At 34.0% G+C, this 17001-nt stretch overlaps 2 protein-coding genes across 5 annotated transcripts; one reads left to right on the top strand and one right to left on the bottom strand.

Moving 5' to 3' along the window:
• The first annotated feature begins 6572 nt into the window (after positions 1 to 6572).
• On the top strand, positions 6573 to 11691 carry LOC148202705 (E3 ubiquitin-protein ligase DIS1). Of its 2 annotated transcripts, none has more exons than XM_088110638.1 (4): positions 6573 to 6785; positions 7196 to 9955; positions 10431 to 10817; positions 11154 to 11691. In XM_088110638.1, exons 2-4 carry the CDS (start codon positions 9749 to 9751, stop codon positions 11472 to 11474), a joined length of 915 nt encoding a protein of 304 aa, XP_087966764.1. In that variant the 5' UTR covers positions 6573 to 6785; positions 7196 to 9748; the 3' UTR covers positions 11475 to 11691. The 2 variants fall into 2 exon arrangements, with proteins under 2 accessions (XP_087966764.1, XP_087966763.1); XM_088110637.1 differs by having other exon boundaries at positions 6574 to 6785; positions 9723 to 9955.
• A 594-nt stretch (positions 11692 to 12285) lies between these two features.
• On the bottom strand, positions 12286 to 16753 carry LOC148202704 (uridine 5'-monophosphate synthase-like). 3 transcript variants are annotated; one of them, XM_088111157.1, is made up of 7 exons: positions 16483 to 16753; positions 14528 to 15347; positions 14196 to 14279; positions 13881 to 13963; positions 13712 to 13799; positions 13377 to 13631; positions 12286 to 12703 (listed from the first exon to the last, which is right to left on the bottom strand). In XM_088111157.1, exons 2-7 carry the CDS (start codon positions 15293 to 15295, stop codon positions 12575 to 12577), a joined length of 1407 nt encoding a protein of 468 aa, XP_087967283.1. In that variant the 5' UTR covers positions 15296 to 15347; positions 16483 to 16753; the 3' UTR covers positions 12286 to 12574. The 3 variants fall into 3 exon arrangements, with proteins under 3 accessions (XP_087967283.1, XP_087967284.1, XP_087967285.1); XM_088111158.1 differs by having other exon boundaries at positions 16514 to 16753; XM_088111159.1 differs by having other exon boundaries at positions 16663 to 16748.
• Positions 16754 to 17001: the final 248 nt, after the last annotated feature.

Below are 17001 nucleotides of genomic sequence, written 5' to 3'. Positions count from 1 at the left end.
AAGAAAAAAACAACCAAGTCCACACATCAATCCCAACGACACCACACCAATTGGAGACTCATGCCACAACATAACAGCACAAAAGATCAACATCAGAACATAATAAAGATGCCCCTTAACAATTTTCTTCATGCAAAGATTAACATTTAATGGTTTGCCTACACCAAATTTGCAGTTTGTCATCAACCCCATTAGCGTATAAAACAAGAAACCAGTGACAAAAACATTCAATACCGTGGATCTCCTTCTCTGCTCAATGATTTGATGAGTCCCTCATTAGAAGACAATGATACGAAAACTGATGGCAGAGTACCGAGCCTTTGGGGAGTTGTTATCCTAACATTAAAATCAAAACATTAAAAAAAAACCAGCATTACATACAACTCACACCTTCCTCGTATGAAAGATGCAAAATCACGATCTCAAACACATAAATGAAATACCTGAAATTAGGCCAAGAAACCAGAAAAAGAAAGCAAGACAATATGTGCACCAATTTTCTGCTCAGACCCTGTCCAACCAATTTCCACACAACCAAAAGTTCATATCATAGTGAAGTAAGCACCCAACTTTCACCAAACCAAACACACAAATCACAAAACGACACCTATAACACACAAATCACAAAACAAGATCAAATCTTCTAGCTTCAACTAAAAAATTGCATAATCTTTGCTGGCCCAAAAACATGCACAAATAACCACAAACTATCTTCACCCACGCATGACCTTCACAATCAACCTTCACGCTTGACGTTCACCACTTTCAGAACACCTCCAACAGCTCCACTGAACACCTGCATCACAAACAAATGGTTAAAGGGTGCTCATATTTGAACCACCTCCGCCAGGTCCTACACTCTTCTCTACATCCTCTTGAGTGGGCAGCCTCCACCTTCGTCCACTGCTTCAATGGCCATGCCTTCCTCGGTGCATCCTCCACCATGACAGACACCCCCATAGCTGCTTCAACGACCATCACATGCTCGCTTCATCCTCCATTGACACCTTCGTCCACTACTTCAACCACCATGGGATGCACGCTGCATCCTCCACCATCACGGATCATGTCGCTTCCACCACTAACATCCGAACCAAATGCATGCCTCTGCAACCACCACCTTTGTCCATTGGGTACTGCAACGTCCACCTTCTTCAACCATCAACGCAACAACAAGTTGCAACCATCAAGCTTCGTCCTCCAAGGGAACCGAATAAGCCCTCTGGAACCGGATCCGCCCTGCAATGTCCCCAACACAGCACCTCCTAACCGAATATAGTCGCTCAAATCCAAGAACATATGGTGTAACCGAATACGCAGCATGGGAACCGAATACGATTTCCCATGTTTTTCTTCAGAACCGTGTAACCGAATACGACATGGAGGAACCGAATACGGTATCACGTTCTTTGTCTTCTCCAGCTTCTCAGAGTCGTCTTCTTCATCAATCACTTTCTTCTTCATCTGCTCCAGCCATCAAGCTTTTCTTCTTCATCAACCACCAACCTTACAACGTCAAAAAATAACAAAAACTTATACAAACAACTACAATCATACTTGACCTTGGCTTTCTCTCTTCGCAATTCACTTTAATTCCTTTCGCGCAATTGTCTCCAAGCGAACACGACTTTCTCTTGTAATCATCACTCGCTGTTATGCGTGAACAGGGAATCACCTCAAGTGAACACGACATTAGAGAGAAAAGAAGGGGAAGGGTTTAATGTTTTTTATAATAACATGTTTAATGAACAAAATCTATATACTTCTATTTTCTTCTTTCCAATCATAACACAACAAAATTCATTATCAATTCATACTCGCTGTAACAATAATGTTTGTTTACATAAGAATATATGCATGAATGAGGTTATTATTATTTATTTAATATTTTATACCATTATATACTTTTAACATTTCATATGTAAATCACAATATTAAATTTTTATTTGTAGTTTTTTAGAACTCAACAAATTATGATCCATGTGTTCCAAAAAGAATTAAATAGACTCTTTTAAATTATCATTTTTATTTATTACATCTACTTTAACCCGATTGTTATATATTATTTTTTATATTTAAATATATTAACAAAAGTATTTACTTCCTCTACATGATGGGGAAGTTGAAACACATCCTCAACATCAATCATTATTTGATCTTCCAATTTATGAAAAATTTGATAAAGTAAATCTATGATACTTAGTTCTTTTTTTCTTTTTAACAACACATATGCACGTAGACACAAACACACCCACACACTCACAGATACACACATGCACCTACACACCTAAACACACATGCACCCACACAAACATCTAATCACACACGCATACCTACACCACATTCAAACTCACACCCCCATATGTTTTTGCTAATGTGCTATAGTATATTTAATAGAACATAATAAGTTTAATTACTCAGATGGTCCCCACTTTGGGGGTATTGTGTCAACATGGTCCCCACTTTTAAAACAGTTTCAATTTTTTCGCCTCCAAATTTGTTAATGTGCATCAATCAAGTCCTTTTTTATTAATGCAATTTAAATCATTAGTGTTGACTGATTAGGCATGATTTCATGATAATTTATGAAAATGTCACACATAAGGATTTTCTTATGTGGAATTTGGGCTAGTAAGAATTATGCAGGCTGTATGAGACCTTCATCAGTCTGTTGTCGAGTTGTATCATACCTTTGCCAAGATTTATGACACCTTGGTTGAGTTGTATCATACGTTGACACGCTTGTAGAGGACCTTGGTCAGGCTATATCAGACCTTGGCGGGATAGGTTGCCATTCGTAGTTGTACATTTGTTGTCTCACTTGTTATACTTTAACCATGATGTTCTTTATAATTACTTGCACAAGAACTTTTACCTAGGGTGGATCAAAGGTTCTATGTGCGGCACATATATGCAATTTTAGGAATAAATTTTTGGCAAAAATCTGAAACATCTTTTATGGAAGGCAGCATCATCCATACACCCTTAAGCATGAGAGACAATCATGAGAGACATTAAAGAATTGAATGTAAATGCCTTTAAAAATTTGATAGTTATTTCCCCAAGGCAACTTGGGATATGCGAACAACTTATTTCCCACCATTCTTAATAGTTTTAGCCACTCTTAACACTACAACCTCCCCATAATAACAAATTGGTGTTCCACCCATTCCCTTGGATCAACCACCACGAAAGTACACGTTGTGGTTTTGTATCCCCCACGAGCAAGATGAACAACCCTGATTGTAAAACATTACACACTTCATCAAGGATCACCTATTTAGGACCAGACTTCATGAACCAACTCGCAAGAAAAGAAGAACACAATGGAGATTTGGGAAAACTTCAATCGTTAGGAAAAACTTCAAACTTCTCCGTTAAAAGGACACGACAACAACATCATTTCCTCTCTACATTTACAGATTTGTACATGTATGTGTGTCCTTAGCCACATTACCACACCCTTAACGTTGTTTCTGGAAAACCAACGATAAGGACATGATTGATGCATATTAACAAATTTGGGGATGAAATTGAAACCTTTTTAAAAGTGGAAACCAAATTGACACACTACTCCCAAAGTGGTATAAAAAGTGGTATAAAAAGTGGCATAGTAACATAATTATACATATTGTAAGTCTTTCTATATTGGATGTAGATTCAACCTGTATGGAAAATGGCATAATGTCAAATTTGAAATAAATTACAAAGTTTTTCTATACCGGTTGGACTTAGATTAAATGTAGAATGTGCTGCGGTGACAAAACTATAATAACTTATAAAGATTTTTTGTACTCATTAAACCTAAAGCTGGTATAGAAAATGACCTTTTATATCGGTTGGTCATTATAACCGGTATAAAATGTTTAATTTCCTTCTTCTACACTTTCGTGCTTCATCATTCGCTTCTACACCTCTTTGTCACAGTCTTCACCTCTGCTTCTCCTTCTCCCATTTGTCTCCACCTTAGCCTCCAAACTTTCATCTCGTTCTCGACTTGGCCTCCCCTTTCATCGTTCAAGGTAACACTATCATTGTTTTCCTGCAATGACATCGTTGTGTTGTTGTTATATTTCTTCAAGACCATCGTCGTGATCCTCCAACACCATCATCATAGTGCCATTGTTATCTTCCAACACCATTGTCACACTGTCGTCACTCAACTCCATAGGTCGTCTTCTCAACGACATTCACCCCTTTTCCATTCTTCTCGTTCTCGTGTACTCCATAGGTGTCGTGGTGTGGTCTTGTGGTGTTGCCTTTGTTGTCCATTACCTTTGCATTTTCTTCACTAAAAAAGGTTAGCATATGAACCTAGTATCTACATTGTTTTGGCATTGTTATCTCTGTTTTGGCGTTGATGCCATTATTTTGGCATTGTTGTTAATGAACCTAGTATATATTTTTGTTTTCATAAAGTCTAAAAAAATATTCATCTTCTTAGAGAATATATAGGAAGATATTTTTCAACCATTATGAAGTGACTAAGGAGATATTCATCTTTTGAAGTCTTATGACTGTTAACTTGTGAGACACATAGTTAAAAAAAAAAATATTTTGCATTTAGGTGTAAATGGCCAATACATTGATTAATAGTTTTTTATGTGGTTTGATGGTAGGGTTGAGTTCATAGATTGGACTGCGTGCGTGGTTGTTTCTTAGCTACACCTAAAAGTAAAGATGTTGGTTTATAAATAGAACAATTGATCGTAGTTGAATAAATTATTTATGCACAACAAATGAGTATGAGAATGGAGTAAATATTTTTCTAGAAGTTGCAAAGATGATTATGTTTTGGATAATAACCTATTTGTGTGAATATTATGTAGGTTTGTATGTGGTAGGTATCACAGACCTATCATTGAAAAAAAAGTACTTTTTACATCGATTAATGCTAAAACTGGTATAGAAGGTGACATTCTATATTGGTTAACTCTCCAAACGGTACAAAATGTCATACTTTTTATATCGGTCGATTAGTGAACCAAAAAGTTGAATATTTTTTATGCCTCTACTTTTATACAGATTCAAAAATCAGTATAAAAAGTTTTTTTTAACCTATATAAAAAGCATTTTCTACCATAGTAATTGAATCTTGAGGTTTATGTATCCTTTGATATATTTTTTTTTCACCATCGTTACTATGTTATATTTAAAGTGAGGAGATATTTTAAAAATATGTTTATCTAATAATATAAATTATTATAGATGATTTTAGCTTACCTATTTTTTATTTTTGTTTTCATCAAATGTTGTATTAGGACTCAACAAAAAAATATAAATTATATTAATTACTTTAATTTGTATAAATGAATTATACAAAATTATGAAAAATAAAAACTACTAATATTTAACATTATAAATTAATTTAAAACTTATATTTTAGTTTCCCATTTTATTTTATTATTAATTGTAATTGAGTTTTATTAAAATATTTAAAATAACAAGTTAATCTTAAAAATTGAGTTAACAACAATTATATTATAAGGGGTAAAATAAAAATATGAATTGTGTACTAAGAATCATTTTTATATATAGATATATGACTATATATAAAGAGGATACTTTTTGGTGTTCTCTTTTAGTTTTTTCAATTTTACCCTTTTAACTTCTACTTTTAAAATTTAAATAATTATTCATAATAAAAAATATTTTCAGTTATATTATCTTAATTAATTTTTTTAATTCAAATAATTACTCATTATAAAATAATTATTTACCCTTTTATCATTTTAATAACCATTTTTTAAAGTTTAAATAATTACTCATAATAAAAAAATATCTATACAATATTACTTATAATATTTTTGTTTCAATAACTAAAATTTATTTTATCTATAACTATATCTATAACTATAAATACCTTTTTTTTTCTAATTTTACATTTTTAATTACTAATTTTTTAAAATTTAAATAATTATTTATAACAATACATAAATTTCGGTTAAATATAACTTAATAAATATAAACTACATGATAGTGCTTATCGTGTGTTTACACTAGTGTTAAATAATAATTATTATATAGATGTGAAGTGATGACCCATTAATTATTATTGAAAATATATTATTTTTATTTATTTAAATTTGATTTTTTGATTATTTAAATATTAATAAATTTCGAGTTAAAACACTAATAATAATAGTATTATTTAAAAAATATAAAAATATTTAAGATATTTTTTAATTTAACCCATAAATAAATAAATTTGTGAATAAAATTCTTTTATAACAAAATAATATTTTCAAATCTCAATTTAATATACTTCTTTAGTTCAAAGAACTTTTATTAACAAGAAGACTTATTTGTTATAAAAAAGTAACCTTGATTAATTATTGAAAAAAAAAATTGTATTATAAATCTAATTGCTTTTATATATATTTAAATAAATTGAATCATGTACTTATTATTCATTATTGGGAAAGAAAATAGGTGTGAAAAAGATGAAGAGTGAAAGCTTCAAACATTATTTTAGAATTAAAACATAAAACACAATGAGAAAGGTAAGTGAGGAAATCAAGGAACTTGTGGGTCCTACTTTTTCTTAAACTTTTGTATTTTTCCCACAACTTTCTGTCTCTCTCTCTCTCTTCATCCTCACCTACGCTCTCCTCTCTCTTTAATTTGAATATCTTGATCAACTTGCAGACGCGCATTGTATTTTTGTTTTCCATTTATCACTGTTTGTTACAAAACCCACCAAAGCCAAAACCTTTAGCTCTCCATCTTTGATTTCATCCATTTTCTTATTCTCTAATGCCCTTTTGATCAATCCGTCATTCCAGGTCTCTCTACAACTTGATTTTAGTTTGTTCACTTCTGGGGTTCTATTATTATTGTATATTTGCTTGGGGGTTGGGTTAAGTTTTTTCTTTTCGGGGTTGTGTTTCTTTTGGGATTTTTGTTTGTGTTGGTTGTAGATCTGTTGTGGGGTTGGTTTGAAATTTTGTGAATTTGTTGGTTGAGGTTAGGGTTTCGATTGTATTAATGGATAAAACAGTTTGCTCTGTTTAAGGTTTGCGTTTGATTTGCTTTTCGGATTGCCGAGGTTGCTACCTTCTGCATGCTCAAGAGAGGGTGTATTGGAATATGTGAAATTGTGAATCTTTCAAAATAAGTGTCTCGGATTTTCTTTTGTTCATGCATGTGTTGTTGTTGGTGTTGGCTTTGCAACTAACCCGTTTTTATTCTTTAGTATGTAAGGTTTGATGTGCGTGTGATGGTTTTCATGGGAAAACACCGGCGACATTGTTGGAAGCTGAGTCTAGTTGTGCGTTACTTTTGGCGAAGTTATTCTAATTTGATTGCTAGTGGTTTGGTTCGGAATTCTGATGATGGTCGAGTACTATTTCATGGCTGCAACATTGCATTTTTTCTTTTTGCTTCTAATGCACTATGTTTCAGAGGAAAACTTTCTTCCTTCTATCAAATGCTGAGTGCCACCGCAAAAAGCTAATAAACTATTTCCTTTTTGGATTTAACTTGGGCTATAAGCTCAAGGCCATCCAAAATGCTTTCTCGGATCAAACACAAGTTACTCATTGGTCGATCATGGGAGAAGTTAGATTCGTTAAATTACCCTCTTAAACTGTAAAATAATGGGGAGCCTGAGGGATGCACACAACTCTTGTCTTAGGCAGTTATCTGCATTTGAGTGAGATCATCAGGCTGCCTAATATATATATGTGTGTGTGTATATGTATATGTGTGTGTGTATGCATAGAGATTATCTATGATTGGATAGAATTTCCAACGTTATCATACCTCAAACATATGATAGAACTATCTTTCATAAGAGGTTGGAATCACTTGGAGGGTAATCATATTTTGGCTAGAATACATACCGTTTGTAGTTTTTATTTTGATTACTGAGTGTTAGGTTATTAGACTGTATATATCACACTTCGATGCCAGGGAGGTAGGCACTTTTTACAGGGTACGCAGGTGTTGTATCTGAGATTGACTTTAAAAGGATGTCTCAATGTGATTTCTTTCATCAATGGACAAGAAGATAGATACAAAATTTGGATTGGTATATTAAATAAAAGATCATCTTAGAAAGCTAATGTTAATGAAGGGGACAATTTTTAATGGGTTATTTGTTTTTTGTCGGTTTATACTTGCCATCTTTTGACTATGAAGCCAGTTCAACGACCCAAGCCTACAAAGTTCCACCTGGCCTTGTTAATTAACTTTCTTTTTGCTTTTTTTATTTTCTGGATTTTCGTTGGCTTATTTATTTGTGCCTAGTCATAGCTGTTCTAGCATAACTATGCATCAAATTTTCATTTTTAAATAAGTGCATACAGTCACACTGTCATTTCTTTTGATCAATTGATATTGAGTCTGCTACGTGTATTGGAGGCTTCTTTTTATATTGTCAATTCTGCCAATATATTCATCTTTCTGTAATTTCTGACAAATTTATGTGGTTCCTCTTGTTCCTAGTCCTATGAGCAGAGGACAACTTAATATAGCTGTGTTTATGTTTAAATATTGTAATGAAAAGGGTTTATACATGGCTTCATACAGGATGATTTTACTCAATTTGAGTGCCACAATCTTAGAAAGGGGTTGTGCGGACCACTCGGGCCTTGAATGACTACATGTGTTTCTTACGTCATTTTTTCATACTTTGTTTTCTCTAATATTCATAGAAATTAGACCTGAACGTGGTTTGAAAACCTTTCATATGTCTATTCTGTTAATCAAGATTTGTTATGGTTTCCATATTCAGTTTTTATTTCATTGATTTTTTCTCTCTCAATGCAAACTTGTACATAATAATATTTGTAAACTTGGAAAGATTTTGTTGTTCTGTTCATTTGGAAGTGTAAATTTCATTTTATTATCAAGGTATTTTTCTATTCATATAAGGGATAGCCTGATAATGGAGTTGGGAGATCAAACAAGACATTATCCAAAGCAATCAATAAAGATCTTTATTTAAATTGCTTGCTGAAAATTTGGATATTTACAATACACAATGGCTTTATTTTATCCATGTAGTTGACTCCAACATCTAGTGATGATATTTTTGTACATGATCAGGGTAGCGTGAATAAGGATCTGCATCCATAAATAACTAACTAGACGAATCTTTTTAAACTATTGTGTTAACTTTTCAGCTTTTAAAATGTTAATGAGTAATTATCTGTCTGGTGGAATGCATTTGAAAATTGTTTATCTTTTGGGCAAACTGTTCATATTATGCTAGGGTGATTTCATTTTGCAGGATGAGAAATTCTCAGTTGTTCGATATAAATGTGAATTTGAGAACTAATCAATTCTCCGAATGTGTTTTCGATGACAAATGCATATGTTTTTTTGCTGGTTGATGTGTTCTGTTTGCTTTCATAAGCCATTGAGTTTGTAAATTTGGTGTTAAAACTGGGTTTGATGGATGCCCTGATGTATCTTTAATCATATCAATGGAGCATCAGGGGAGGATGATAGCTTCACCCAAGAAAGATTCATGAAATGGTTGTTAGTGCTTTGTCTATAGATGTTAATTCAAAAATATAATATTATGTTTTTGATCCACCTATAGTCAACACCAAGGGATAAAGCGGGTTTCCTTCTGTTGTTTGAATAAATTGGAGACTTGTGACTCAATAAGCTTAACTAGTTAGTCTATTTTAACTGTTTGGTGGAAGTAAAAGAGGAAAATACTATGTAGAATTTAGTTATTGCCTTTGTGATTGATTATTTCCCACCCACAGGGCAGCTGGTGATTGCTTTTGCTAGCATGGCATCAAGTAATTTATTCTTTGATGATATACGGAGCAAAGTTGATGTTGATCCTCCTCAAAATGAAGAGTCAACAGATGTTGGTGAATTAGTAAATGATCCTGGACAAACTACACTTAAACCTAATGGTACTGTTTCAAGCAGTGTTCGTGAGCTTTTAGAGTGCCCTGTATGCTTGAATGCCATGTACCCTCCAATCCATCAGGTTGTTTATATATTGATGGCTTATTTTGTTGATTTGTTTTGGGTTCTTGTGAGAAAGCATGCAATTGTTACTAAAAAATACTGGGATGTTCAAAGTGGAATTTGATAAATTAATCACATTGACAAAGCATAATCATCTGATACTGGGTCCATGGAATGGTGTTACTGCTTATTAACAGGATTGAGCAAAAATAAAAAGGAATTCTCATTTTATTAGTAAGTTAACTAAAACAATGGTTCCTTTTGGTCCATGAACAAAAAACTGAGTTTAAGGGGGCTGGTTTCCTCCTTCAAAAGTAACTATTCCCTTGCTCACCTAACTGATCTATTCTGAGAATGCTAGATGTTTTTTCTAGCAGGAACTCGGTCAAAATTTCTAAATGTAACTGTTTTTATATAATATTACCACATTGATGGTTTCAAATAAATTTTCTTTTGAAATTAAGTTGACCTATTTTCCTCTGTTACTATTGCAGTGTTCAAATGGTCACACAATATGCTCTGGTTGCAAACCCAGGGTCCATAACCGGTGCCCTACTTGTAGGCATGAGCTTGGCAATATCAGATGTCTGGCACTGGAGAAAGTGGCTGCATCTTTGGAACTTCCCTGTAAATATCAAGGTTTTGGGTGCATTGGTATATATCCATATTACAGCAAGCTAAAGCATGAATCACAATGTGCATATAGACCTTACAACTGTCCATATGCTGGTTCAGAATGCTCTATTATGGGTGATATACCCTACCTGGTGGCTCATCTGAAAGATGACCACAAAGTGGACATGCACAATGGTAGCACTTTCAACCATCGCTATGTCAAATCAAATCCACATGAAGTTGAAAATGCCACATGGATGTTGACGGTATTATTTTTCAGAACCTTGTTCTACCTGCATTCCTTTGATTTCGTAAATTCACTATAGTGTCTAACCATATGGTTGGTATTCAGACTGTGTAAATTTGGAACATGTTTGGATGTAATTGTGTCTCTCTTCATCAGTTGTTTATGAGTAGAGTGATTTAGCAAACCTTTCATTTGCTTAAAAAAGAAACACCCAATATTGCAAATACTGGAACATATTGAAGCTACGGTTATTTAATTTGTATAATCAATGATAAAATTAAATGTGTTCTCTCATAATTTATTTCTAGACAGAAATTGGAATTTAGCTGACTAATCATTTCTCATTGGTTTCTAGGTCTTCAGCTGTTTTGGTCAGTATTTTTGTCTACATTTTGAAGCTTTTCAGCTTGGAATGGCTCCTGTCTACATAGCCTTTTTGCGGTTCATGGGTGATGATAATGAAGCAAAGAATTATAGCTATAGTTTAGAGGTAGGTGGGAATGGGAGGAAGATGATTTGGCAGGGTGTGCCAAGAAGCATCAGGGACAGCCACCGCAAGGTTCGTGACAGTTTTGATGGTCTCATCATTCAGAGAAATATGGCCCTTTTCTTTTCTGGCGGTGACAGGAAGGAGTTGAAGTTAAGGGTTACTGGTAGGATTTGGAAAGAACAATGAATGGATAGGAGATGATGTCCTTCAACTATCAATGATATTTAGGCCAATAGTTTGTAGTGCAAAGTCGTTTCTTGTAGTGATATGTACCTTCTGGTCATGTAATTGTCTTTTGCAACTTAGGAGGCAAACTCTCTTTGCTTATCCTCACATCAAGTACATGAACAGGAAGTTGTACATCGTATCATTATGATAATAGAGATGTAGAACCTTAATTTGCTCTCTCTCTCTCTCTCTCTCTATATATATATATATATATATATATATATCTATTCATAGCTACGATTAAGAACATAAAAAATAGTGTTTATATTTGTTTTACAGCTTGGCGCATAACCACTTAATGCGTTTTGTTAATTCGTAGTTTGCCATATTTGCTAATTTGCAGCACATCTAACTTTGTTTTGATAATTTGAAAACAACGTCTAGCTTGCATTGCTACTTAAATCCAAGTATATGTGCAATCTTTCTAGTTTCAGTTGTTGTCATTGGTTGGTGTGTAGTTATTTACAAAATGATTAATCGATGGCACAGTGCTTGAGTATGAAGACAAAATTAATAATCCAATCTTGCATTCGACTTAAATATATCATAGGCTTGCTGCATCAAATTGAATAATGGTTTCGTCAAACCCCTAATAATCTTATTCCACAAGTTCAACATTAGTTTGGTCCCATTAAAGAAGAAAAAGATGTACAAAATTAAGGTGAAATGCAGTTTTCAACCCATTACAATAATCCATGAGATTGCAGTTTTCAACCCATTACAATAATCCATGAGATTGCAGTGAATGGTATACATTAGTTCGGTCCCATTAAAGAATAAAAAGATGTGAAAAATTATTGTGAAATGAAGTATTTTCAACCTATTACATGCTGAGAAAAATCATAAAATGAAGCACTTCAGGCAAAGATCAGCAGAACAGCAAATACTTTTTTCTAGCCAAAAATGGGAACGGGGAAGAAAATTAAACTCCAGTGCTGCATTCAGCTTTGGAAGTTACCTATATACTATGGTGAAATGAAATACATCCTATGAACAAGTAGGACTCTTCTTCCTAACTATGCACTTGGCATCATCCAATTAGTCTGAGAATACAGGCTTCAGCTGCACTTGGTCAAATATGCATTCCATCCTTGAAGACGATATTCACGAGCTGCATGACTCGGATTTTTGGCCTTGATGATGCCACGACCCACTATGATAATGTCACTACCTCTTTCATAGATAACCTGGAAAAACCATTTGGTTATCAAGAAGCAATAAGCTCAAATGAAAGAAGAGTATTCAACTATGAAGCACTGACTCCCACATGGCAATCAAATGACCTGTAGACACATATCTTTACAACACAAAGGAGCATGAGACAATATCAGATCCTCTTAAGTGGAAAAAGAAAACTTGGACATGGTCAAATGTCATGATCTCACCATTTATTCTTTTGAACATCAACTTTAAGTATTGTGTTAATAAAATTTATTGAAGGTCTAAGATATCATGTGGTAAAGTCACTGCAGAGATCCATACCCAAGGAGCAGAAAGAAGTGGAAAGAAATATAGCATTGATGCATTTTCAGCACATGAATATTAAGGGGTGAATGGTTGTCTATGCTGAAGCTGGAGAGACAAATGAGCTTGCCAAGAAGACAATATAGTAAAAACTCTTGTTATCGTATCTGCTTGCAAGAGACAGACTATTCACCCTCCCTCTCCAGTTCCCTATATACTTTTTCTCAAAAAAACTATTCTAAACCAAGGAAAAGAATGAAAGATCAACCATGTTAAAAGTAAAGTACTTTAGGCATGTTATATAACACTTCTCATAAACCATTAACCATTTTTCACCTATCATGTCGTTAACTTATGCAAATGACTAAAAGATACACACTACATGCATACACTTACAGAATATGGCGTGTTATATTGCTGCCCTAAAGCATCACCACCAATCACCATTTGAACTCCAGGCGTTGCATGAATGAAAGAGGGATTTACAGGTGCTCCAGGCCATGATCCTGGATTGACTGAGATGAAGCCAATGACAAAGTCAGAATGATCCTCAGCAATTTTCACTGCAGCAGTGATGTAATCTCCCTTGGCAAGGTTACCACTTGAACTCATTTCAGCAAGCAGCAAAAGACCCCTTCCACGAGGCAAACCCTAAGTATATTCATGAGACATGTTAGGCTAGTATTTTGGTGTGGCTACAGTTAATATAACGTTAATACTAGAGCATAGACCTTCAACTTCAGTCCTTCTACAATTCCAGGACCAGATATAATGTGAGCATTTACTATGTCAGCCCAATCCAATATATGGAAGATCCCGCTGCAGATATCAGATCATATATAAGTCATTAAAGCAGAAACAGAAGAAATAATACTGAAAAGAATCCAAAATAGATCTTACCCTTCATACTGCATGGTCACTGTGTTACCAATATCAGCAAACTTACGATCCTCAAATATTAAGAAGTTATGTTTTTCTGCAATCTTCAACAGAAAAACAAGCATAAATAGAAACAACTAAACCAGAAGTATACAAGATTCCTGAAAACTCACTAAATGTGATACTCATACATATAAGGTCAAAGTCACGACTTCGGACTCCAATTTCAATAAATATTGACAAATCTACTTCCATCTATAAATCCTGACAAAATGAAGATGCAAAAATTTGTTCTGCACTGCTTAAAAGAAAAAAGGGGCTTCTTTAGTACTGTACCGAGCGAAGCTTAGAACCAAAATCAGGGGTGAAATCTGGTAAAATATCCACATGTGTCTTCAGCAAGCATATCTCAGGTCCAACCTGACAGGAAAGAACAGCCAAATTAGTTGAAGTAATTTATTTGTCAGGACTAAACTTCTAACCATAAGTTTACTATCTCACTGATGATGACCATAATCCAGAGAACAGGACTCTCATAAGAATTCTCGACCCTTTTTTAAATTAATAACCAACTTTAACATTGTCACTGCTAATTCGAGATCAAACAAAATGCCATGCACTAGTTTAAACATTTTCCCATTTTGGACAATTGCCAAGTTCTTCTTTACCTTGTCAGCGATTTCAAGTAATTCAGCAGCAGTTGCAACATCTGCAGCCAAACACAAATTACTCTCCTTCTCAGCCATTATCTCAAACAACCTCTTTCCTGTCGGATTCTTGGACAATTTAGCCCTTTCCAATAATGGAAAGGCATTGAACTTAGTTCTTGTTGCCAAAGCAACAATCTTTTGATTCTCTTCTAAGAATCTCATAACAACCTCTAGCATCTGCTCATTAAGCTTTCCTTTTTCACTCAAAATTTTCACCATTTCAGTCAACTTAAGAATTGCATGCAGCTTGATTCCGTTATTCTCAAGATTCTCTTTTCCGCCTTGCTCTCTATCAATCAAAACAACAGCATCACTGACCTTCAACCCTGCAGAACGCAGTGGGGCAGCAGTTTCCAAAATTGAAGTGCCACTTGTAACTAGATCCTCAATTATCAAGCAACTTTGACCTTGCTTGAAATCACCTTCAATGGCTTTAGAAGTGCCATAATCTTTTACTTCCTTGCGGCGCATGACCATGGGGATGTTCTGAGTAGCGGAGACACAGGTGGCAAAGGGAAGAGCAGTGTAAGGGACACCACAGACAAGGTCAAATGAAGTGGAAGAGACAGAAGAAATGAGGGTCTGAGAAACTTTCCGGAGGACAGAAGGGTAAGATATAACAAGGCGGAGGTCTATGTAGATTGGTGAGGATATGCCAGATTTCAGCTTGAAATTACCAAATTTCACAGCTGATATTTCATGAAGTTGAAGAATTAGAGACTCCATTTTTCTCCTTTCTCAGTCTACTTCAAGGTTTGTTTTAGACCTTAGGGATAACCTGCGGAATTCAGTAATCAACATCTTAAATTAATTCTTTTTATAGACATACTCGAGTACATGATCAGAATCGTTTCTCTTAGCTTAACAGTAGCATATATTTAATCATAATATTCCTTACAGCTCACACATCATAGATTACATCACAGAAGCAGACAATTCTCACACAGCACATAGAAAACAGAATAACTCAAGAACTAAGTTAATTACTTAAAGTGTTAGTGACCAACACAAGGAATTTAGAATGAAACTTTCACAACTAGTGCATGACAACCTTACACTTAAGATGACGAATCTGCATCCATTGTCTCGTGCCCTAGACAGACAGAATCTAACCTACCTGATTCACACTCTGCTACGCCTTATACATGAACCATATACATCGTATGTACTCTAGAAGCTGCTGTATATATAGAACCTATATATCTCATAATGTGACTATATGAATCATAACAAAGCGGATTACTAGTTACTAAAAAGGCTGCCGAAACCATATCTCAATCAATAACAGAAGCACACCAGATTTTATAAAACCAAGATTTAAGAAAGATAACATGTAAAAATGTGAATTTTAAACTTAACCTTATAAAAATTAAAGTTTGCATCAACATATATATATATATATATATATATATATATATATATATATATCTAAATACTCTAAATTCATCTTGATGTAGAACTTTCCAACATAACCAACTTTTAAAATACACTTGAATTACAAAACAATCAAAAATGAAAAAAAATAACAAACAAACAGAAAAAGTCGTATAACATTTCAATCAAATCTAAAAGAAAAAAAAAATCCCTCAATCACTGAGATGCAATTATATTTCTGGTTCCCAAAGTTTCCTTCTTCAAAGGCAATATGCATCTCTTGACAAATATTTGGAGTTGGGTTAGTTACATTATGAAAGACCAAGTCCTTCTCCTAAACCCAATCTCTGTTAGGTTTAACGCAATCAGAAGGAAGCATAATTCCATGGCACCCAAAAAACAAACTCAATTTAAACATCTGCACTATTCGAGAAACAAAATCAATTCAATAAACTGGAAATGCAGCAACCCAGATTCCACAAAACAAAAATTTTATGCAGAATCAATCAAAGACATCTAAAGGGTCAATGTCCTCTAACCCCTTAAAAAAGCTCCTGAAACTTCAATGACCTTATCAACAATAACGATTCAACCAAACCCCAGTGAAATGCTGCAACTCAAAGAACATGTGATACAAACAGCAACATTTAAGTCTAATCCTTCAAACGATAGAACCTCACTGAGAGGAGAGAAATTGACGTGTTTGTGTGTGGTGTTACATTTGGTTTTGGGCTGCACCACTTTCATTGGGTGGGTAGTGTTGTTGCAGATGTTAATACTAGACAATCACAGTACCAAAATGACATAATTTCCAACTTCCATAGTTCAATGATTTATGACGCTTTGTTACTACTTATTGGAGATAATTTTTATTTTGTTTTCAAGTTCGAATTTTTTTCGTCGGTTTTGCGAGAATAAGATTCGTTATTGATTTGATTCAATTTGCTAACATCCTCAATCTCATCATATAAAGAATCAAACTTTAATCATATATACCAATATATGTTTACTATGTATGTTTATTTTGAATGACCAATAAAAAAATCACATGCATAAAT

The sequence above is a fragment of the Vigna umbellata genome, chromosome 3 (assembly GCF_029865625.1).
Source record: "Vigna umbellata cultivar VRB3 chromosome 3, Vumbellata_1.0, whole genome shotgun sequence".
Lineage (NCBI taxonomy): Eukaryota > Viridiplantae > Streptophyta > Magnoliopsida > Fabales > Fabaceae > Vigna > Vigna umbellata.
The sequence above is the reverse complement of the archived record's forward strand: the minus strand, read 5'-3'. Positions and strand labels throughout refer to the sequence as shown.